The sequence below is a fragment of the Triticum urartu genome, chromosome 1A (genome assembly GCF_056163025.1).
Source record: "Triticum urartu cultivar PI428250 chromosome 1A, HENAU_Tu73, whole genome shotgun sequence".
Lineage (NCBI taxonomy): Eukaryota > Viridiplantae > Streptophyta > Magnoliopsida > Poales > Poaceae > Triticum > Triticum urartu.
In genome coordinates, this window is record NC_141873.1 from 91,249,506 (window position 1) to 91,274,955 (window position 25,450).

At 49.7% G+C, this 25,450-nt stretch overlaps 1 protein-coding gene across 1 annotated transcript; it reads left to right on the plus strand.

The window, feature by feature from the left end:
* The first annotated feature begins 16,274 nt into the window (after window positions 1-16,274).
* On the plus strand, window positions 16,275-18,196 carry LOC147990192 (glutathione S-transferase 4-like). The gene is made up of 2 exons (XM_087524686.1): window positions 16,275-16,488; window positions 16,576-18,196. Exons 1-2 carry the CDS (start codon window positions 16,287-16,289, stop codon window positions 17,046-17,048), a joined length of 675 nt encoding a protein of 224 aa, XP_087380812.1. The 5' UTR covers window positions 16,275-16,286; the 3' UTR covers window positions 17,049-18,196.
* Window positions 18,197-25,450: the final 7,254 nt, after the last annotated feature.

The window sequence follows — 25,450 nt, forward strand, 5'->3', positions numbered from 1 at the left end:
CCATGTTAGTTGTAACGCCCGGATAATCATGCTACAGTAATCCCGCGCTAATGGTGCCACGTCACCACGGATACTGTTGTTAACGTCGCGGTGATTCAAAACCGATTCAAACTCAAATTTAAAATTAAGTCAAACGATTTTACAAACGTTAAAACAAAAATGTTCGGACTGTGCCAAAAATGGCATAGTTAATTATAGTGCAGCAAACTCATTTTTAGAATTTGACTAAATGATTTAAAATAAAATAAAACAGAATAGAAAATAAATAAAAGAAAGAAATTACAAAATAGAAAGAAAGAAACAAAAATAAATAAAAGGAAGCACCCCCCACTGGGCTCCGACCCAGCTGTCCTACCCAACTGAGCCAAGGCCCACCCGCACTCCTTAACCCCCACTCCCCTCCTAGTCAACCACTGACACCCCCACTCCCCCCAAAATATCTCCCCCTCTCCCCCGATTGGATCGGGATCGAGAGGAGGCCGCTGTCGCCGCCCCTGCGCCAGGACCACGCCGCCTCGCCGTTGAACGCCGCCACGCCGGAGCCCCTCCACCGGCCTGCCTCCTCTACGCCGCCGTCCCCGTCGACCATCCCGACTCCCACTGCCCTGTTCCTTACGCCCCCATGTGAGCCCCGTCGCCGCGCTCATCTCCGCGCGCCCCTCCTCGCTCTCTCCCTGCTCATGCGCGCCTCGCCTTCGCCCGCCTGGTCGCGCCCGCTGGGGCCTCCTCCGGCCTTCCCTGTCCGCCTACGCGCCCGCCTGGGTCTTGGCTTCCCAGGGCCGCGGCTCCGCAGCCCGCGCTTGCCATCGCCGCCACGCTGCGCTCGCCTCCTCCCCTGCGTGCTGCTTGGGGCCGCGCCCAGCGTACCACTGCACGCAGCCCCTGCCCCCGCGTAGCCGCGCCCACGGCCCGCTCGCCGGAACCCGCTGTTGCTGCCCACGTCGCGCTCCGCCCTCGCCGCTGCTGGCTCTCGCTGCTACTGGCTGATGCCGCTCCAGCCGCATCGCCCGCTGCTGCTGTCGCTTTCTCGCGCTCGCCACCCGCATCACCGCCGCCGTCTGCTCCCGCTCACCCACTGCCGCTGCTTCTTGTGCGGTCGCCGCCGGCGCTACTGCGCCCGCGGGCGCCTAACCACGCCGCAGCTCGCTCCCCTGCGCTCGCTCGCGCCATACCCCGGCGCCGCTCCGCCGTGACCTCAACGCTGCCGGGCGCAGCCCCGGTCGGCCGGCCTCATCCCCTCGCATGATGGGCGCCTGGATGCGCCCCGCCCCGGCGCCCGAAACCCGTTGCCCGCTAGCCCCTCTGGGCCACAGACACATGGGCCCGGCCTAGAACGTTATTAAAAAAAGAAGTAATTAAAAAATAAATATGAATTAAATTAATTAATTAAAGAATTAATTAAGTTAATCAATCATAATTAGATTAATCTAATCACTAATTAACTCTAATTAAACCTGCTAATTAAATGTTAACAAAAGAATTAGCCTGGGTCTATGACAGGTGGGTCCCACTGGACCCACAGGCCAGGTTTGACTCTGGTCAGCTGGGTTTGACCTGCTGACATCATGGTGATGTCATGCTGACATCACCTTTCACTGTTCTGGATAATGTTCTATTAAAATAATTAAATAAATCCTAAAAATGATTTAAATCTTTTAAAATTAATATAAAATAAACCGTAGCTCGGATGAAAAAACTTTGTACATGAAAGTTGCTCAGAACGACGAGACGAATCCGGATATGCAGCCCGTTCGTCTGCCACGCATCCCTAGCATAGCAAACACGCAACTTTCCCCCCTCTAGTTCATTTGTCCGAAAACGCGAAACACCGGGAATACTTTCCCGGATGTTTCCCCCCTTCACTGGTACCACCTCGTACCGCGTTAGGGCACCCCTAGCACCGATACTTGTCATGTCATGCATCGCTATGCATCTGTTTGCTTAATATTTATTGTTTCTTCCCCCTCTTCTCTCGCTAGACACCGAGACCGACACCGCTACTACCCAGTACGACTACGGTGTTGACGACCCCTCTCTCATGCCAGAGCAACTAGGCAAGCCCCCCCTTGATCACCAGATATCGCCAACTCTTCTCTATACTGCTTGCATTAGAGTAGTGTAGCATGTTACTGTTTTCCGTTAATCCTATCCTGATGCATAGCCTGTCCTTGCTACTACTGTTGTTACCTTTACCTGCAATCCTAATGCTTAGTATATGATGCTAGTTTATCATCAGTGGCCCTACCTACTTGTCCGTCTGCCATGCTGTACTATCGGGCCGTGATCACTCGGGAGGTGATTACGGGTATATACTATATACTTTATACATGATACATGTGGTGACTAAAGTTGGGTCGGCTCGTGGAGCACCCGCGAGTGATTCACGGATTGGGGGCTAAAAGGACCTTTGTCCCAACGACCCTTCTGTGTGGATCTTTGTGGCGAAGCGACATGGCAGGTTGAGACCACCTAGGAGAGAGGTGAGCCTGGCCCTGGTCGGCGTTCGCGGTTATTTCAAGATAACACGTTTAACGAGATCTTGGTATTTGATCTGAGTCTGGCCACTGGCCTATATGCACTAACCATCTACGCGGGAACAATTATGGGCACTCGATGTCGTGGTATTAGCCGAAGCCTTCATGACGTCAGCGACTGAGCGGCGCGCGCCGGGTTGGACCGCGTAATGCAACTTCCTTTGTAATGGAGGTTGCTAGGTCTGCTCTCCGGCCGCTCACGCAACGTGCAGGTGTGCAACGGGCGATGGGACCAGACCCCTGCGCCATAGGATTTAGACCGGCGTGCTAACCTCTCTATTGTGTCTAGGTAGGGCTGCGATGTGTTGATCTTCTGAGGCCGGGCATGACCCGGAAAAGTGTGTTCGCACAAAGGGGATCGAGCGTGTTGGGAAATGTGGTGCACCCTTGCAGGGAAGTTAATCTATTCGAATAGACACGATCTTCGGTAACAGGACGACTTGGAGTTGTATCTTGACCTTATGACAACTAGAACCAGATACTTAATAAAACACACCCTTCCAAGTGCCAGATACAACCGGTGGTCGCTCTCTCACAAGGCGACGAGGGAAGGATCATCGGTTAGGATTATGCTACACGATGCTACTTGGTGAACTTACCATCTACTCTCTTCTCCTGCTGCAAGATGGAGGTTACCAGAAGCGTAGTCTTCGATAGGACTAGCTATCCCCCTCTTATTCCGGCATTCTGCAGTTCAGTCCACATATGATACCCTTATTTCATTTGATACCAATGCATACATATGTAGTGTAGCTCCTTGCTTGCGAGTACTTTGGATGAGTACTCATGGTTGCTTTGCTCCCTCTTTTCCCCCTTTCTATACTCGATTGCTGCGACCAGACGCTGGAGCCCAGGAGCCAGACGCCACCGTCAACGACGACTACTACTACTCGGGAGGTGCCTACTACTACGTGCAGCCCGCTGACGACGACCAGAAGTAGTTTAGGAGGATCCCAGGCAGGAGGCCTGCGCCTCTTTCGATCTGTATCCCAGTTTGTGCTAGCCTTCTTAAGGCAAACTTGTTTAACTTATGTCTGTACTCAGATATTGTTGCTTCCGCTGACTCGTCTATGATCGAGCTCTTGTATTCGAGCCCTCGAGGCCACGGGCTTGTGATATGATGCTTGTATGACTTATTTTATTTGTAGAGTTGTGTTGTGATATCTTCCCATGAGTCCTTGATCTTGATCGTACACGTTTGCGTGTATGATTAGTGTACGATTGAATCGGGGCCGTCACGAGTTGGTATCAGAGCCGACTGCCTGTAGGAATCCTCCTTCCACACTCCTTGGCCGAAGTCGAGTCTAGACATTACAAAAACTTTTACTAACATGGTTGTGTGCCTTACGGGCCCACGTCACCATCTGGGAGGTATTAGTATCTTTTACTCCTCGATCCTTACTCTAGGACTCTGAACTCTCTCCTACTCGGGTTAAACGATTTTACTAACTTTAACATTAGGATCCCATGACCACGTTCACCCCAAAGTTGGATAAGCCCTAGCTATTCTTTAGAGTGGTATATTGAACATTATCCACACTATCAGTTGACTCCTTTGAAACATCTTTGTTTTCAGATGGAACCCACGAGACAGGTCGTGCGCCACACGACCGCCATTGGTGCCTCAGGGTCACCTGCTGTGTTGGTTGAGATGATGACCTATCTGGGTTATCGCTGGCACCCTGAGTACACCGTCTATGAGGAGTATCAGGACTTCAACCAGGAGCAGTACCGTGCCATCGTCCACCTCTACTCTCGGGAGTATGACTCCACTACCGTGTTGCACACTGCTCATGGTGTTGGAGTGACTATCGATATGGCGGTCCACGATGCTGCTTATGATGCTCTGACACGTCTTCCTGGAGAGTATCAGGAGTTGGACACCTCCCCCTTCAGGCACATTGCTATCGCATCCGATGTTGGTGCGGAGGGATACTACACTGCTGCCTACTCCACTGTCACCCGAGAGCCCTTCTACCATCAGAACCTGGTTCTGCATGCTAATGGGCTGGATAGAGGTAACCGAGCTCTTCGCCACGAGTTGTACACCACCTTTCAACACCTGTACCGTGCTCTGACACTGTTGCATCCCTCTGTCCGATCTGGTGATCTGTCGCATTCTGCGATCTACCCTGCCAGGACCGTGATGCCCCAGGGTCCTCTCCTGCCACCTGGGCATCGGGTTCCGTACCAGAGTATCCGCGGACCCCAGGCTACTCGCGTGGAGGTCTTCCCTTCGCGTCACTACCAGCTGTCAGGCTACACCTACCTCCACAGTTCCTCCTGGGACTGATGTAGGCTTGCTTGTTAGTGTTAGATGCATTCGCCGCGAGCCTGCGTGCCGTCTATGATGTTCTTAGTCTGTGTACTGAACTCTGTGTACCGAACTCTATGCATGATCTCTTTTGTAAGCTATGCCAACTACTAAGTAGTATCTATCGTGTTCCTTTCATTATGCATATTTCATCATGAATGATTTTTGCCCTTGCAAATTCTCAATGCTGAATTACCCCTGTTATATATTAGCAGGATGGTTAGACCATATGGTCGTGGTCGTGGTGGCAACGCCCCACCACCGCCTGAGTACATGGCTGGTATGATCCAACAGCTTGAGATGAATCGCCAGTTCATGGAGAATATGATGGCTCAGTTTCCTCGCCCCAATATGAACTAGCAGCCAGCCCAAGTGACTCTGCAGGATTTCATGCGCCTCAACCCAACTGTGTATCGCAGCTCAACTCAGCCTCTGGATGCTGATGACTGGCTCCATGACATCACCTATGAGATGGAGTCTGCTGATGTAGCCCCTGCCAGCTACGTCACCTTTGCTTCTTTCTTCCTGAAAGGACCCGCTGCTCAATGGTGGGACAACCACAGGCGTACTCTACCAGTTGGAACAATCAACACCTGGCCAGACTTCCAAACTGCTTTTCGTGCTTGCTTCATTCCTCAGGGAGTCATGGACCGTAAGAAGCGCGAGTTCCGCAGCCTCACTCAAGGCAACAAAACTGTGGAAGCTTATCAGCGGGAGTTTCTGACTTGTCCCGCTATGCTGAAGAAGACATTGCAACTGATGCACGCAGACAAGAGAAGTTTCATGATGGCCTTCAAGCTGATATCAAGCTCGCACTTCTAGTGCACGACTTTGCCGATTTCGCCACCTTGGTGAACAAGGCCATCAATGTCGAAACTGGTCTGCAGGAATACCAGAGCTCTCACAGGCGCAACCGTGACACGGGCTCATCTTCGGGCCCGTCCTCGCAGAAGCGTAGGATATGGATTCCCAACAGCATGTACCAGCCAACTGCACCTGCTCCAAGGTAGTCCTATGCTGCACCGCGTCTGCCTCCCCCACCAACTAGTCAGCCAAGGCTTCCAGCTCCACTATCCCAAGCTCCTGTTCCCACTCCCAATAATGGTCTGTGCTACAAGTGTGGCCAACTAGGTCACCTCGCCAGGAACTGCTTTCAGAACCAGAATCAACTGGCCCTTCCTGCAGCTGGCCGTGGAAGCAACCAGCCTCGCAACAACAATGCCAGGTCTTATGGTCGTGTTCATGCCAACCACGTTGATCTCAATGAAGTTCTAGACCAGTCTGCTACCGTGATGGGTACACTTCTCGTAAATTCAGTACCAGCATCTGTTTTATTTGATACAGGTGCATCACATTCATTCATGTCAGAAGACTTTGCATGCTTGCACGATATTAAATGTGAGGACATGAACACTTTGCTATTAGTGCACACTCCTGCGGGCCAATGTCGGACATCCATGATTTGCAACGACGTCCCCGTTGAAATCGAAGGACTGGAATTCCTTGCCTCTCCCATCGTACTGAAGTCCTGTAGCATCGACCTCATTCTGTGAATGGATTGGTTGAAAGCGCATACTGCTTCTATAGTTTGCGCCACTAAGGTCGTCCATCTGCTACACCCTTCTGATGAAATAATTGCTTACCAAGCTCATCTAGTTCAGAACGCCGAGGCACGGCTTTATGCCTCGGATGCGTTGAACACTGCACCACTCGAGGGCATTGAAAACATTCCCGTCGTTTGTGAATTCCAAGACGTCTTCCCAGAAGAACTTCCAGGGATTTCCCCTGCTAGAGCTGTCGAATTCATCATCGACTTGAAACCCAGCACCACCCCTATAGCTAAACGACCCTACAAGATGCCGCCACATGAACTCATTGAGCTTAAGGAGGAAATCGACAAATCTCTTGTCAAAGGTTTCATTCGCCCTAGTTTCTCTCCTTGGGGAGCACCTTCTCTCTTTGTCAAGAAGAAGGATGGGACAAACCGATTAGTCCAAGACTACCGTCCTATAAACCAAGCTACCATTCAGAATAAATATCCTCTTCCTCGGATCAAAGATCTTTATGATCAACTGGCTAGTTCATCAGTGTTCTCCAAACTCGACTTGAGGTTGGGTTATCACCAGATCCGTGTTCGTGAAGAGGATATCCCAAAAACCGCCTTCGTGACTCGGTATGGATCATACGAGTACACCGTCATGTCATTCGGCTTAACGAATGCTCCCGCCACCTTCTCTCGTCTGATGAACTATATATTCATGGATTACCTCGACAAGTTCGTCGTGGTTTATCTGGATGATATCCTTGTATTTTCCAAGAACAAGGAAGAACATGCTGAACATCTTCGTCTTGTGCCGGAAAAGCTTCAAGAGCACCAACTGTATGCTAAATATTCCAAGTGTGAATTCTGGCTCCCCGAAGTAACCTATCTTGGGCATGTCATCTCCAAGGATGGTATTGCCGTCAACCCTGAACGAGTTCAGGCTATTCTCAATTGGACTCCTCTGAAGAATGTCAAGCAAGTCCGAAGTTTTCTCGGTCTCGCCAGCTATTGCCGTCGATTCGTCGAGAACTTCTCCAAGATTGCTAGGCCTCTGACTAATCTGTTGCATAAGGGCGTCAAGTTCGAATGGACACACAAGTGTCAGGAAAGTTTCCAGACGCTCAAGACAAGTTGACTTCTGCCCCAGTGCTTGCTCCACCTGATACTAAGAAGGACTTCGTCATTTACTGCGACGCTTCTCGACAAGGATTAGGCTGTGTCCTAATGCAAGAGCGCAGAGTGATTGCTTATGCCTCTCGTCAACTGCACCCTCATGAAGAAAACTACCCAGTTCATGACCTCGAGCTTGCTGCTGTCATTCATGCACTGAAGCAGTGGCGACATTACCTTCTTGGTAATCGTTGCGAGATCTTCAGAGACCATCAAAGTCTGAAGTATCTGTTTACTCAGCCTGACCTGAACCTCCGTCAGCAGAGATGGATGGAGACTATTGCAGACTTTGACGTGGGTATATCCTATACCCCCGGCAAGGCTAATGTAATGGCTGATGCCTTGAGCCGCAAGTCTTACTGCAACCACCTCCAGGTTCACAAAGTTCAACCCTCGATTGTCGAAGAATTTAGAAAGCTGAACCTTCATATTGTTCCTCCTGGAGCACTCGCTCCCCCTCCCCCAGAGTTCCAAAAGATGAATCTTCATGTTGTTACTAAGGGTTCTCTAAATACCCTGGCTGTCGTACTAGATCTTGCAGGTAGTATAAAGACTATTCAAGGTTATGACTCTGAAGTCCATAAGATTAAATGACATCTAGCAGAAGGAAAGCCCTCATTCTTCACTATCGCCGATGATGGCGCCTTGTACTTCAAAGGCCTCCTAGTGGTACCACGTTCGAGGAAAAACCTGGATCAAACTAAAAAGGTTATGAAAGAAGCTCATGATACGCCTTTGTCTATTCATCCCGGTAGTACAAAGATGTATCAAGATATTCGTCAGAGATTCTGGTGGTCTAATATGAAGCAGGACATTGCTCGTTATGTTGCTGAGTGTGACGTTTGCCGCCGTATCAAAGCAGAGCATCAAAGGCCTGCTGGAACTCTGCAACCTATCTCTATTCCTGAATGGAAATGGGACCATGTTGAAATGGACTTCGTCACTGGATTTCCCAAATCGCAGAAAGGTAATGATGCTATTCTTGTCGTCATTGACCGGCTTTCTAAAGTTGCACATTTTCTGGCAGTCAGAGAAACAATCACTGCTAGTCAGCTTGCAACTCTCTACATATCCAGAATTGTTTCACTTCACGGTATTCCACTGGTTATCAGTTCAGACCGTGGCAGCTTATTCACTTCAAGATTCTGGGCAAGTTTCCAAGAAGCTATGGGAACTCATCTATCGTTCAGTACTACGTTTCATCCTCAGTCGCAAGGTCAAGTTGAACGTGTCAACCAAGTTCTCGAAGACATGCTTCGAGCTTGTGTAGTTTCCTTCGGCAAGAAATGGGAGGAATCTCTTCCATATGCCGAGTTCTCTTATAATAATAGCTATCAAGCTAGTCTGAAGATGGCCCCCTTCGAAGTGTTATATGGACGAAAGTGCTGAACCCCTATGAACTGGTCAGAAACTGGGGAACATCCACTCTTCGGTCCGGATATTATCCAACAGGCCGAAGAACAAGTTCGCATTATTCGCGAGAATCTCAAGACTGCTCAGTCACGTCAGAAAAGTCAGTATGACCGTCATCACCAAGACATGGTCTATCAACCTGGCGAAAAGGCTTATCTTCGAGTTACACCAATGAAGGGTGCTCACCGCTTCGGGATCAAGGGCAAGCTAGCTCCTCGCTATATCAGTCCCTTCACTATTCTCGAAAGGCGTGGAAAAGTGGCATATCAACTGGAGCTTCCGCCGAACCTTTCTTAGGTTCATGATGTGTTCCACATGTCACAGCTCCGCTGTTGCTTCAAGGATCCAATCCGAGCAGTGGATCATGAAGTGCTCGAATTGCAACAGGACCTCTCCTATAAAGAGCATCCGGTCCACATTCTCGACCAAGCTGAACGCCGCACACGTCAGAAGGCGATCAAGTTCCTCAAAGTCCAGTGGTCGCATCACTCTGAAGATGAAGCCACTTGGGAACGTGAGGACCACCTGCGTGATGAATACCCCGTACTGTTTCCTTCTACCTCCTAAATCTCGGGACGAGATTTCTTGTAGTGGAGGAGTTTTGTAACGCCCGGATAATCATGCTACAGTAATCCCGCGCTAATGGTGCCATGTCACCACGGATACTGTTGTTAACCTCGCGGTGATTCAAAACCGATTCAAACTCAAATTTGAAATTAAGTCAAACGATAAAAGTTTACAAACATTAAAACAAAAATGTTCAGGCTGTGCCAAAAATGGCATAATTAATTATAGTGCAGCAAACTCATTTTTAGAATTTGACTAAATGATTTAAAATAAAATAAAACAGAATAGAAAATAAATAAAAGAAAGAAATTACAAAATAGAAACAAACAAACAAACAAAAATAAATAAAAGGAAGCACCCCCCACTGGGCTCCGGCCCAGCTGGCCTACCCAACTGGGCCAAGGCCCACCCGCACTCCTTAACCCCCACTCCCCTCCCAGTCAACCACCGACAACCCCACTCCCCTCAAAATATCCCCCCCTCTCCCCCGATTGGATCGGGATTGAGAGGAGGCCGCCGTCGCCGCCCCCGCGCCAGGATCACGCCGCCTCGCCGTTGGACGCCGCCACGCCGGAGCCCCTCCACCAGCCTGCCTCCTCTACGCCGCCGTCCCCGTCGACCACCCCGACTCCCACTGCCCCGTTCCCTATGCCCCCATGTGAGCCCTGCTCCTCTGGCCTCCCCTGTCCGCCTACGCGCCCGCCTGGGTCTTGGCTTCCCAGGGCCGCGGCTCCGTAGCCCGCGCTTGCCACCGCCGTCGCGCTGCGCTCGCCTCCTCCCCTGCGTGCTGCTTGGGGCTGCGCCCAGCGCGCCACTGCACGCAGCCCCTGCCCCCGCGCAGCCGCGCCCACGGCCTGCTCGCCGGACCCGCTGTTGCCGCCCACGCCGCGCTCCGCCCTCGCCGCTGCTGGCTCTCGCTGCTACTAGCTGATGCCGCTCCAGCCGCATCGCCCGCTGCCGCTGTCGCTTTCTCGCGCTCGCCGCCCGCATCACCGCCGCCGTCTGCTCCCGCTCACCCACTGCTGCTGCTTCCTGTGCGGTCGCCGCCGGCGCTACTGCGCCCGCGGGCGCCTAACCACGTCGCGGCTCGCTCCCCTGCTAATTAAATGTTAACAAAAAAAATTAGCCTGGGTCTATGACAGGTGGGTCCCACTGGACCCACAGGCCAGGTTTGACTCTGGTCAGCTGGGTTTGACCTGCTGACGTCATGGTGATGTCATGCTGACATCACCTTTCACTGTTCTGGATAATGTTCTATTAAAATAATTAAATAAATCCTAAAAATGATTTAAATCTTTAAAATTAATATAAAATAAACCGTAGCTCGGATGAAAAAACATTGTACATGAAAATTGCTCAGAACGACGAGACGAATCCGGATACGTAGCCCGTTCGTCTGCCACACATCCCTAGCATAGCAAACACGCAACTTTCCCCCTTTGGTTCATCTGTCCGAAAATGCGAAACACCGGGAATACTTTCCCGGATGTTTTCCCCCTTCACCGGTACCACCTCGTACCGTGTTAGGGCACCCCTAGCACCGATACTTGTCATGTCATGCATCGTTATGCATCTGTTTGCTTAATATTTATTGTTTCTGCCCCCTCTTCTCTCGCTAGACACCGAGACCGACGCCGCTGCTACCCAGTACGACTACGGTGTTGACGACCCCTCTCTCTTGCCAGAGCAACCAGGCAAGCCCCCCCCCTTGATCACCAGATATCACCTACTCTTCTCTATACTGCTTGCATTAGAGTAGTGTAGCATGTTACTGCTTTCCGTTAATCCTATCCTGATGCATAGCCTGTCCTTGCTACTACTGTTGTTACCTTTACCTGCAATCCTAATGCTTAGTATATGATGCTAGTTTATCATCAGTGGCCCTACCTACTTGTCCGTCTGCCATGCTGTACTATCGGGCCGTGATCACTCGGGAGGTGATCACGGGTATATACTATATACTTTATACATGATACATGTGGTGACTAAAGTTGGGTCGGCTCGTGGAGCACCCGCGAGTGATTCACGGATTGGGGGCTGAAAGGACCTTTGTCCCAACGGCCCTCTGTGTGGATCTTTGTGGTGAAGCGACAGGGCAGGTTGAGACCACCTAGGAGAGAGGTGGGCCTGGCCCTGGTCGACGTTCGCGGTTATTTCAAGATAACATGTTTAACGAGATCTTGGTATTTGATCTGAGTCTGGCCACTGGCCTATACGCACTAACCATCTACGCGGGACAGTTATGGGCACTCGACGTCGTGGTATCAGCCGAAGCCTCCGTGACGTCAGCGACTGAGCGACGCGCGCCGGGTTGGACCGTGTAACGCAATTTCCTTTGTAATGGAGGTTGCTAGGTCTGCTCTCGGCCGCCCACGCAACGTGCAGGTGTGTAATGGGCGATGGGCCCAGACCCCTACGCCATAGGATTTAGACCGGCGTGCTGACCTCTCTGTTGTGCCTAGGTAGGGTTGCGACGTGTTGATCTTCCAAGGCCGGGCATGACCCAGAAAAGTGTGTCCGGACAAAGGGGATCGAGCGTGTTGGGAAATGTGGTGCACCCTTGCAGGGAAGTTAATCTATTCGAATATCCGTGATCTTCGGTAACAGGACGACTTAGAGTTGTACCTTGACCTTATGACAACTAGAACCGGATACTTAATAAAACACATCCTTCCAAGTGCCAGATACAACCGGTGGTCGCTCTCTCACAGGGCGACGAGGGGAGGATCACCGGTTAGGATTATGCTACACGATGCTGCTTGGTGAACTTACCATCTACTCTCTTCTCCTGCTGCAAGATGGAGGTTACCAGAAGCAGAGTCTTCGATAGGACTAGCTATCCCCCTCTTATTCCGGCATTCTGCAGTTCAGTCCACATATGATACCCTTATTCCATTTGATACCAATGCATACATATGTAGTGTAGCTCCTTGCTTGCGAGTACTTTGGATGAGTACTCATGGTTGCTTTGCTCCCTCTTTTCCCCCTTTCTATACTCGATTGCTGCGACCAGACGTTGGAGCCCAGGAGCCAGACGCCACCGTCGACGACGACTACTACTACTCGGGAGGTGCCTACTACTACGTGCAGCCCGCTGACGACGACCAGGAGTAGTTTAGGAGGATCCCAGACAGGAGGCCTGCGCCTCTTTCGATCTGTATCCCAGTTTGTGCTAGCCTTCTTAAGGCAAACTTGTTTAACTTATGTCCGTACTCAGATATTGTTGCTTCCGCTGACTCGTCTATGATCGAGCTCTTGTATTCGAGCCCTCGAGGCCCCTGGCTTGTAATATGATGCTTGTATGACTTATTTTATTTGTAGAGTTGTGTTGTGATATCTTCCCATGAGTCTCTGATCTTGATCGTACACGTCTGCGTGTATGATTAGTGTACGATTGAATCAGGGGCGTCACATTAGTGGGGCTAAAAAGTGGAATAGGATGATTTTTGTGGAATCACACAACCTCACCTCTTACTTACCTAACTTCTTATAAGTTCACATCATATTGCGATTCTATGGGATGTCTTAAAGCGATTGAAAGACATGGATCAAAGAATTAGCTTCGGTTTTTGGTGGAGCTCGGTGGGGTAAACAAAAAGGGGCTTGTACTGAAATCAAGTTGATGCAAACCAAGTAAATATGTGGATAGATCTGCCGGACCTTTGCACTAAAATTGAAAAACACACAACACACAAGTTTCTGAAATTTTTCTACCAAGCTGAAACTTTTGGATCTTACACACCACTTTTCTTTCTTTCTCTCTTGAATGCTTTTTGCCACTCTTTTCTTTCTCTATTAATTTTTTTCCACTTTTTTTTCCAAAACACAAAAACCAAATCCGAAAGAAACTATGAAGATGAACTTGGTGCAGATCTAAAAGATGAAAGATATGCAAGGTATTCAACAACAAGATCTCAACACCAACAAGGATTGGATTTATTTTTGGTGGGGATTTGGACTTCTAGGGTAGAAAATATAGCATGAAAAACACTCGATCTAAAGGGACGATAGTATGATAAACTTGGATAATAGATCCTACCAACTAAATGAAGGCTCGATACCAGATGATAGATGCAAACCCGTTGAACAAGTTCACACCCGAGGGTGGCCGGATCTTCACGTCATAGGATCGAATCGGAAGGGATAACTAGATGCAAGCAACCAGGATAACTAGCTTTATACCTAGCAAGGTTGGATGCAACCCATACGTTGGGGATGGCTGACCGCAGCTACAAGGGCTCCAACCCGTTGTTCGAACAATTGCAGAACCACAAACTGGGACTAACCCACGAATTAGGGGGAACCAGAGGTTCCTTCTCATGAATTCGAATGAACTCACAAGACCAAAGGTAGCAAGAATTTCTCGGATCTCTGGTAGTCCTGCTGCGTAAGCTTGTAGCTGGATGGTTTGACAAAAGGTTTCTTAAAGGATGGGGGATATGGGGTTTTATAGCAGGGACAACCCCCTTATCTAGGTGTGAAAAGGTTTAAAAAATTACCAGCTTTGCATGGCTTCCTTGACGGAATAAGCAGTCAACTTTGAAAGTTGTAGGAGAGCTCCTCAGAAATTCGCGAAGCCTTGATAGATTGGACACCTTCCACGAGAATGACTAGAACATTTGACTCACAACTCCAAATGATGTGAGGTTTTTTGCGTTGGAAAGTAAATTTGATGTAACTTTTGGTGATATACTCTTATGCCCCGTATCTCCCCCAAATGGGTGTAACACAACAAAATATCAAAGGTGAAAACTGACATCATCAGCTTCACCTGAAACTTGTTATGAGAAAACTTGTTTCTTTGACTTTGTTTCTTTAGGGTTGAGATGTTATTTGCTTCCTTCAATATAGCACCTAAATTTAACCAATAACAAGGAGATGAAAGTGCAAACATGTGTTCAAGATTATAGTATGAACTTAAGTTAGCATTCACATGGTCATGTATTTGTTTGACACAAATTATTACCATTTATCTTTTGATGGCCACAGGTGCATAAATGGTTGTCATGTTCTCATCACGTCACCCCTGAAAACCGTTTGCTCCAGTCATCCTAGTCGCCGTCGTCTTCACATTCCCCCCCTCTCCCACCCCATCTCCACCTTCCCCCACGTCTTCCCATATGCCCGATGATTCGTGCACCGTCGCTTGCCAGCAACAACTTCACATATGAGGTTGTGGGACACCGCCACTGACTTCCACCAACAATGGCGCCCGACGACCACGTGCAGGCGACGGGGCCCCCGATTGACTGCGCATCCGCTACGATGCCCATGGCCGACCGCCCTTGATGATAGCGACGCCGACGACCACACCTTGTCGACTATGCACCAACTACCGCACCCCAGCGATCACGTCACCGACTACGACCGAGGTCCACCTATCGACGGCGGCTGCTATGGCAGCAGCGCAATGGAGGCTGCGTCAGGTGGATCCCAATCCACCCCCTTCTCTCACCGCAGCGCGGTGTAGGGGAGGGCACGGTGTTGTGGTGGCTCTAGATGGCGGCAAGTTGGGTGACGTTACTTGTTAATGCATGCAGATTGCCGGTGTCAGCCTCCGGCAGCATCTCCGAGCCCCACCCCGTCGCCCCCGACGGGACGTCATGTAGGTCCGAGGTATGCCCTCCTCTCCTTCCTTCCTTTTTTTCCTAGTCCATAGTTTGTTTGTGATGTTGTGCCGATCTTGATTACTTATGATGCTAGTTGGCATGCTGTACAAATCATTTGCTACTGATTATCCAGAACATTTATTTTCCATAACATGGAAAATCTAGAAATTATTTTATGTTCACATGGAAACTTTAGGAATTTTGTTTTCCTAAATCACGGCATTTTTTTTGGAAATGTCCTTTTTTGCGGGTGGAAATGTTTCTACTTGTCACATGGTTGATTATGTTTGTCTAAAGCTCGCAAATTAGGTTTCTACAAAGTGCTATGTAGCATTTTATTCATTTATGATAATCTCTCATTTAGATGATAACTCCTAGGTGCATATAATAGCAAATTTGCTTTGCCATGATGATTTTTTTTGGGCATGATGACATGTACATTGTGTTTGCATCATGGCAATTCTACACTTTTTGTTGTGTTGCCATGATGTGTTTTTAAGCATCATGGCATCTAGTTTGTCTGTATCATGGCAAATTTACATGAACTAGTACATGATACTAAGAAATTCTCACGATGGACTGATTTTTGCAGCCTACCGACAGCTTTTGTTCTGTAACGTTGCGCTTGAAGCGGAACTACATGCGTTGAGAGATGGTCTTGCAATCATCATGGAGCAATCAAACCTACCGGTGGTAATTCAGTTTGATTCCTCTATGTTTTTTTTCTTTTTTGGTCTCAGACATTTTGGACCGGTCGGAGAAAGTTTCTTTTAGTTGGTAGAGAATTTTTCCTTTGAAAATTTCTAGAAATCAGAACAGAGTAGCAGATCGTCCGGTGAATCATGAAAGGTTAGAGTGTAGCACGGCTTGTTGGCTACAGGATTGTCCATCTTGTATCGCCGAGCTTTTGCTAGCTGATTGTAACTCTGTTTCCGTGAAATAAAATTCTCTTTCACCCCAAAAAAACTAATATATGCACGATGGCAAATTTACATCGTTAGTCAACTCAGGACGCAAGCAGTGACGCCAGGGTCCAACCGTCCAACACACATACCACGGAAGTATCAGCAGCCGCGCGCCTATTTATTCACGAACTCGGCTATGTACTCCAAGAAGCAGAGCAAAGCAGAGGTGCAATGTCGCCGGCGGTGAAGGTGTACGGGTGGGCGGTGTCGCCGTTCGTGGCGCGCGCTCTGCTGTGCCTGGACGAAGCCGGCGTCGACTACGAGCTCGTCCCCATGAGCCGCGAGGCCGGCGACCACCGCAAGCCGGACTTCCTCGGCCGGAACCCCTTCGGCCAGGTCCCCGTCCTCGAGGACGGCGACCTCACCCTCTTCGGTACGTCCATTCCCATCGATAATCTGATATGAAATTCCATGAGAAAACTTGGACGAGCGAATTAACAATCTGGAACCCCACACGCAGAGTCCCGCGCGATCGCGAGGCACGTGCTGCGCAAGCACAAGCCGGAGCTGCTGGGCTCCGGCTCGCCGGACTCCGCGGCGATGGTGGACGTGTGGCTGGAGGTGGAGGCCCACCAGCACCACCCCGCGGCCGCCGCCATATTCGTGCAGTGCATCGTGTCGCCGCTCCTGGGCGGCGCGCCGGACCAGGCGGTGGTGGACGAGAACGTCGCCAAGATGCGGAAGGTGCTGGAGGTGTACGAGGCGCGGCTGTCGGCCTCCACGTACCTCGCCGGGGACGACATCAGCCTCGCCGACCTCAGCCACTTCCCGATCATGCGCTACTTCATGCAGACGGAGTACGCGTCGCTGGTGGAGGAGCTCCCGCACGTGAACGCGTGGTGGGAGGGCCTCAAGGCCAGGCCCGCGGCGAGGAAGGTAGCGGAGTTCATGCCGCTGGACCTTGGGCTTGGAAAGAAGGCAGAGCAGTTGTGACAAGTTGACAACAACGCCGGACTGCCGGCGACGGGGACCGATCGAACAAGGCACGGAGTCACCGGTTTTGCATTGTACCGGTTTGAAGATTTTTTTTTGTCTCACGCATGAATAAAATGCAATATACTTCTTCTGTTTCAAAATAATTGAAATTCTAGATCCTAAATCAAACTTCATTAAATTTAACCAAGTTTATATAAACATATATCAATATAAAATTTGCTCCATAAGATTAGTTACAAAATATATTTTCATATGTTGATAATGATATACACTTGACATTTCCTATGGCCATTTTCGCGCTAACACTCAGTGCCCTTGGATGACACGCAGGAATCACAGTGTTGGGCACGTCATCATATCATCTTTGAAAGCTGTTCGTTCGGATAGGAACCATGCGAATGTGGTGCCCCCACCTTGAGATAATTGCATCTATAGTCCTCGTAGTCGCTGGCGACGTACAACTTGGTCCCTTAGATTCATTATAGAAAATATATTTTCGCATGTTGATAATGATATACACTTGACATTCCCTACGGCCGTTTTCACGCTAACACTCTGTGCCGTTGGATGACACGCAGGAATCACAGTGTTGGCCCCACCACATCACCTTTGAAAGCCGTTTGTTCCCCACCTTCCTTCACCACACCCGCCTCTCACATTTTCCTCGCTTCCTCTTCGTCTTTCCATCTGCCCGGCGATCAGTGCACCGCACTTGCCGACGACGGCTTCGCGGATGACGTTGCAGGCCATCGTCAACCTCGGCATTGACGACTGTGCCTGATGACCCTGATGACCACGGACCGGCTACGGCACCCACAGTCGACCACGCCCCCAGTGACGGCACTGCCGGTTACCGCGTCCCCGGCGAGCGCACTGTCGGCTACCATGCCTCGTCGTCCGTGCATCGTCTTGCGTCCCACGGTCTACGGCCGAGCTCCACCTACCTACGACGACTGTTGTGCCAGCAGCGCGATGGATGATGCATCAGGTGGATCCCAATCCAACCCCTTCTCTTTTCACGGCGCGGTGCAGGGAAGAGCATGATGCCGCAGTGGCTCTTGGCGACGAGAAGTTGGGAGCCAAGCCACTGCTTTGTTGATGCAGGTGGACTTCTGGTCCCCTCGGCCTCCTACATCATCTTCAAGCCCCTCCCGACGAGACGTCCTATAGGTCCGAGGTATGGTATCATGTCCTTCCTTCCCTTTTCTGTCTAGTCCATAGTCTGTTGTGATGTTGTGCCATTTTAGATTAATTCCAATAGTTTGTGGCGCTAGTCTCCAACCGATATTGCCATCTTCTAAGAATCATTTGTTACTGATAGAACAACTATTTTTTTATACTTAGGGGATGAAATTGGATGTGGGTTCAGTGTAGACGGTGCTGAAAGGATCAAGATGGACCTAGGGATGGGGTGGGGGTGAATAGGTAGAATTACAAATTTTAATTGTTACTTAGCAATTTTAGGCAATAATGTAGAATATGAAAGCGAGCCTAACAATTGCAAGAGTTCTAAGCAAGATAAGAAACTACAACCAGTAGCAAGGTAAGCAAGCACAATAAATAAAAGTAAAGACTAAGTGACAAGTAACCACAAGTAGGGAGTTAGGGCTAGGGATAACCACAACTCCGAGAGACGAGGATGTATGCCGATGTTCACTTCCTTGAAGGGAACCTAGTCACTGTTAGAGAAGTTGATGTTACCACGAAGCCAACGCCACAAAGGCTCACTCTATCTCGCTTTAAGACAAGACCACGAAGGCGTTTCTCAACCACTAGTGATAGACCTTGAGATAGTCTCCAAACCTTCACAAACTTTTCAGGGGTAATCGCAATGAACGATTCCTCTCCAAAGAACTCCTACCGCTTAGGAGTCTCACCAACCTCCAAGAGTAACAAGATCTAGGGGGAAAAGCCCAAGACTTGCTCAATTCACAATTTGCTTCGGGCAAAAGAAGGAGAGGGAGTAGATCTTTCTTCTAAGGAGTGGGAGAGTATGAGAGGGAGCACTTGTGTTTCTGGGGAAGATATGGATGTAGTGGTCAACTCTCTTCCGGAGTGGGAGAGGGGTATTTATAGATCCACGAAAATGCAACCATTTGTTACATTAAGCGACCTGCCAGGATGATCTGGATACCTACCCGAATGATCCGGGCAATGCCCGTACAATCCGACTAGGGATCTGGATGATCTGGCTGGGTCAACTCAGACCAGTCGCACAGCGGTGTCCGGACATCCGAGAGGGAGTCCGGATAAGATTACATAGGCGACAATGCTAAGGTTTGCCCGAATGTCCGGGACGGATCTGGACGATCCTACCAAAGCCGGATGAACATGCTCTCTATTGCACATCCGGACGAATCAGTCGGGCATAGCCGAATAGAGAGGCTCTCTGACCATGCATCCGGGCAGTGTGTCCGGGCGATGTCTAGATGACCCGGATGGGTACCCGAATGATCCCGGCAATGCCCAGAAGATTCAACTACTGATATGGATGATCCGGTTAAACGACCAACCTACTGGTGCGTACTGGTCCTCTAGCCGGATGATCTGGACGTCTGTCCGGACGATCCAGGCAATGCTCGGATGATTCAGGAAGTAGTCCAGATGATCAGGCCAGAGGATCGTGTGGAGTGTTTTGGGACTTGGGTTTTGGCTAAGATGATTTGTAGGTTCAAGGCAGTATATATGGTACTGGTGTTGTTATACGTGTACAAGTATATGTGTAGGAAGATAATGACATGAAGATAACTTGATAAAATCTTGAACACCCCTTCGATATCCTCTTAATAGTGCGGGATCCCAATAACTCAAGATTAAATGAAAAAGCCTACACTTCTTTTATCATTATCGTCATGCTTGAGTCATATCTCATTTGATGTGTCCATGATCCCTACACAATTTACCAAAGGGACTAATATCATGTGTATGCACTTAGCAAACGTAATTATTTCCCTATATGTCCATCAACATCAAAATAAGATTGAGGGCATGATTGCACTTTTAGGTGCTCAAATGTTTTATCTTGGTCCATGATAACTTTCAAGAAAATTTATTCTCTACTCTTGGCCAATTTTGCAAAATGTTTCTAATTGTTGAGGGAGTCCTGGACTAAGGGGTCCTCGGGCGTCTGGCCAGTTAGCCATGGGCCAGACTGATGGGATGTGAAGATACGAAGACCGAAGACTGCACCCGTGTCCGGATAGGGCTCTCCTTGGCGTGGAAGGCAAGCTTGGCGACGGAATATGTAGATTCCCTTCTTTGTAACCGACCTTGTGTAACCCTAGATCCTCCCGGTGTCTATATAAACCAGAGGACTTGGTCCGGGAGATATACATTACCATAGCCATACAAGCTAGACCTCTAGGGTTTAGCCATTACGATCTCGTGGTAGATCAACTCTTGTAATACTCATATTCATCAAGATCAATCAAGCAGGACGTAGGGTATTACCTCCATAGAGAGGGCCCGAACCTGGGTAAAACATTGTGTCCCCTGTCTTCTGTTACCATCGACCTTAGATGCACAGTTCGGGACCCCCTACCCGAGATCCGCCGGTTTTGACACCGACATTGGTGCTTTCATTGAGAGTTCCACTGTGCTGTCGCCAAAAGGTTTGATGGCCCCTTCAATCATCAATAATGATGCTGTCCAAGGAGAAATTTTCCTCCCCGGACAGATCTTCGTGTTCAGCGGCTTCGCTCGGTGGGCCAACTCGCTTGGCCATCTGGAGCAGATCGAAAGCTACGCACCTGGCCATCAGGTCTGATTTGGGAGCTTGAACTATGTTGCGGACATCTGTGGGGACTTGATCTTCGCCGGATTCGAGACCGCGGCTACCACTCCTGGCCACACTGAGGAAGATGAACTAAATCTGTCATCGGACTGCATCCAGGAGACAACTCCCATAACCGCTCTGGCCTTAGACCAGAGCAGACTGCGCCATCCAAGGACAGGAAGCTCAACCCCGCCACGGAGGCCACAGATTCCCCGGCGTTGGAGCCGCACATAGACTTGATCTCACATGGTACTTGTGCCACCGGAACTCCGGACTCATCTCTGGCCGTAAGTTCCGAACCATGTGAGCCCGCGGACGCCGGACTTGATCGTTTATCGATCTTTGAATTTAGCGCCGCATACATCTTCCAGCACTCGCCTTTGGGCGACATGCTAGACTCATTAAAAAACCTGTCCTTGACGAAGGACTCCCAGCCGAACTCTATCCGGTCTGAACTAGGGGCTGACGGTGGAGAATTTTGCTTCCCACCCGCCACCCACTTCATAGCCACGGTCGAGGATTTGACCGACACACTTGATTACGACTCTGAGGATATCGACGGTATGGACGACGATGCCGGAGAAGAAGAGGCCCAGAACCCGCCAGTCAGCAGACGCCGGGCGGCCATTTCCTCGTATGATGTATATATGGTGGATGCACCAAAGGATAACAACGACGATGACAAGGAAGATCCAGCTGAGGATAAACCTTCCAAAATACAATCCAAGTGCCGGCGTCAGCGGCGCCGCTCTAAGTCATGCCGCAGTAAAGACAGCAACACCGGCACAGGAGAAGATAACACTCCAGAAGGTGCCGAAGACAATGAAGACCCCATTGAAACAGCTAATGAATAAGATGAACGGGAAGATGGGAAGGTTAGCCCTGGTAAACAGGCCACACACGAAGACTCAGAGGACGGATGTTATCTTCCGCTCTCCGAGGATGAGGTGAGCCTCGGCACCGATGATTTCATCGTGCCTGAGGAACCTCTTGAGCAGGAGCACTTCAAGCGCCAGCTAATAGCCACTGTAAGGATCCTGAAAAAGAAGCAGCAGCAGCTTCAAGCTGACCAAGATCTGCTCAATGATAAATGGACCGATGTCCTAGCAGTCGAAGAATACGACCTCAAGCGCCCAACCAAAAGCTACCCAAAGCGCAAATTGCTACTTCAGTTTGATGAGGAGGCGCCGGAATACATACCACCATCGTACAATGCGGCTGACCGACCACCACGTGGTCGGGACAAAACGGCAACTCACGCCAAACACCAGCCCGCCCCGCCTCATCACACAGGTAGAGGTAAATTAGCCCACGGCCATACATATGACCTCTGGCAAAACCTGAACAATAAAGCAGGACATACTAGATCAATCTACGGATCGCGAGGACGTGCCTCGACACGCGACGACGGCCACCTATTCGGACGTGACAAACTTAGTCATGCGTGGGTTGAAAACCACAGACGGACTCTATCAGAGCTACGTCGCGATACGGCCCGATATAGAGGCGCCACACACCCTCATTGCTTCACTGATGAGGTCATGGATCATGAATTCCCAGAAGGGTTCAAACCCGTGAATATAGAATCATACGATGGAACCACGGACCCCGCGGTGTGGATCGAAGACTTCATTCTTCATATTCATATGGCCCGCGGCGATGACCTCCACGCCATCAAATACCTCCCTTTAAAACTCAAGGGGCCAACTCGACATTGGTTCAATAGTCTGCCTGAAAATTCTATTGGCAGCTGGGAGGACTTGGAAGAGGCCTTCCTCGATAACTTCCAAGGTATATATGTTTGGCCTCCGGACGCTGATGACTTAAGCCACATAGTTCAACAGCCCGGAGAGTCTGTCAGGAAATTCTGGACTAGGTTCTTAACTAAAAAGAACCAAATCATCGATTGTCCGGATGCCGAAGCCCTAGCAGCCTTCAAACACAGTATCCGCGACGAATGGCTCACTCGCCACCTCGGCCAAGAAAAGCGAAAATCCATGGCGGCCCTCACTGCACCCATGACCCGCTTTTGTGCGGGCGAGGACAGTTGGTTGGCCCGTAGCAAAAACAATGCAAGCGACGCCGACACCTCTGAAGTTAAAAATAACAAAGATAAGTCTCGACGCAACAGATACAAGTGTCGAAACAACAGTGACAACACCGAGGATACGGCGGTCAATGCCGGATTCAGTAGCTCTAAGTCCGGTCAGCGGAAGAAGCTGTTCCAAAAGAACAATTCAGTCCCATCCAGCTTGGACCGTATACTTGATCGTCCGTGACAGATTCATGGCACCCCGGACAAACCACCCAATCATACAAATAGAGATTGCTGGGTTTTTAAACAGGTCGGCAAATTAAACGCCGAGAACAGGGAAAAGGGATCGCAAAGCGAGGACGATGACGAAGAGCCCTGGAAACCGAACATAGGGGGACAGAAGAAGTTTCCCCCTCAGGTCAAAACGGTGAACATGATATACGCTACCCACATCCCCAAGAGGGAGCGCAAGCGTGCGGCTAGGAACGTCTATGCGATAGATCCAGTCGCCCCAAAATTTAATCCATGGTCGTCATGCCCGATCACTTTTGATCGCCGGGATCATCCGACCAGTATCCGTCATGGTGGCTCAGTCGCACTGGTCCTAGACCCAATAATTTATGGGTTCCACCTGACTTGCGTCATTATGGACGGAGGTAGCAGCCTCAATCTGCTCTATGAGGATACATCGCGAAAAATGGGCATTAACCCATTACGGATCAAGCCCACCAGGACTACCTTCAAAGTAGTCATACCAGGTGTAGAGGCCCGCTGTACGGGCTCAATCACACTAGAGGTTGTCTTAGGATTTCCGGACAACTTCCGAAGCGAGGAGTTAATCTTTGATATCGTCCCCTTCCGCAGCGGCTATGACGCACTGCTCGGATGAACTGTGTTTGCTCGATTCAACGCAGTACCACACTATGCTTATCTCAAGCTCAAGATGCCCGGTCCACGTGGCGTCATAACGGTCAATGGAAATACGGAACGCTCCCTCCGTATAGAAGATCACACAATTGCCTTAGCAGCAGAAGTACAGAGCGGCCTTCTCAAGCAGAACCTTAATTCGGCTGCCGAGCCCATGGACACCGTTAAGAGGGTCCGAACTACTCTGCAGCAGGAGAGATTGGCTTGTCAGGAGCTCGACTAGCAATCCGGCCTCCGCCTCAGTCCTGATCAAGTGGCGGCATTCGTGCTACGCGTACATAACTACGCACTCAAAATCCCATGGACATCGATGGAGGCATAGCTAGCTTGTGGTCCATAGTACGACTCAGCCGACATCGGATACACACATACTTTCACTTTTACTTGTTTCCTTTTCAGGTCTCAATCCCACAGGCCCCATCTGGTGGTCTAGTCATCGGTCCTCTTGAAGGATAAACACACCAATACGGCGAGAAACGCATACATATGGGGGACTTTCTAGGTGATTCCGTTAACGATAACCCTACCTGTTTTCCAGGACCCACATGTAGCTCTCCCTTGGTTTAGGCATGTTAAATACAATGTTGCTTATCGCGCTACCTATATCAATGCGCCTTGACGTACTAATTAAATTACAATGAGAACAGTTTGCGGCTAGAGCTTTAGGACCCCGACTTTTTACCTTTTTACCTTTTCTGTTTTCTTTCTCTTTTTCTCTCAGCTCCCCTGTGGATAACCCTATCAGGTAGCACCCATACACTTTGGTACGTTTGATATTTGCCAGGGGCTTCATAGCACCCCACATTACGGCAACAAAAGTCCGAACACTTTTTATAAGTATAGTTCGCCACCCCGAATTTAGCATTATATGCATTGGCTCCGAATCATGTCTTTGGTCAATAGTTGGGTTGCCCGGCTCCTGTGCTTGCTACCTTACATTCTGCTATATCGGCTAAGGTAGTAAAGGGATAACTACTGTGATTGTGCCTTGGTTTATCCAAAGGAGCACCTCAGTAGAGAAAGTCAAAAACTGACTATCATGATGCTGCGAGAGCCGGTCAGCTCTTCGGAGGTTACAAATCGTTGGACATTTCTTCCGCATTACGCGAAGGATCAGTACTTTCCGATAAGACGCTTATAGCACTCTAGTTTGGATAATAGGGGCTGCACCCATGTTTTTATTATAAAACTCCTATGGCTAAGTGAGGGCGTTCAAGCCGCATAGTCTGGTTGCCTGGTTCATTGCGCAAATCCTTCAAGGACCATATAATTGGATCAAGATTGTTTAGATTCCATCCCGAACACCCCCGTACTACCTACGTGGGGGCAGAAGCTGACGACTGGCCAACCCTCAGATTTCATACAACACAGCCGCACAGGAGGAAAAAATTAAAACATAACAAGCATTATATTGCACAACGACTTTGTTTTATCATACAAGGTAGAGGGAGATCGAATACATTCATTCAAAGATAGTGTCTTTCGCACAATGATCCGCAACAATGCGGGACCCCTCCAAGACATCGCCGAAGTATCGCTCAGGTGTCCAGTGCTCCTTGCCCACCTGCGGCCCCTCGGTCGCTAATTTGACAGCGTCCAGCTTCGCCCACCAGACCTTGCAATAGGAGAAGGCCAGACGTGCGCCCTCGATGCAGACGGACC

Coding starts and splice junctions, on each gene's coding strand:
- LOC147990192 (XM_087524686.1), top strand. CDS start 16,287: ATGTCGCCGGCGGTGAAGGTGTACGGGTGGGCGGTGTCGCCGTTCGTG. Junction 16,489..16,575: donor CGGCGACCTCACCCTCTTCG/GTACGTCCATTC, acceptor CCCCACACGCAG/AGTCCCGCGCGATCGCGAGG.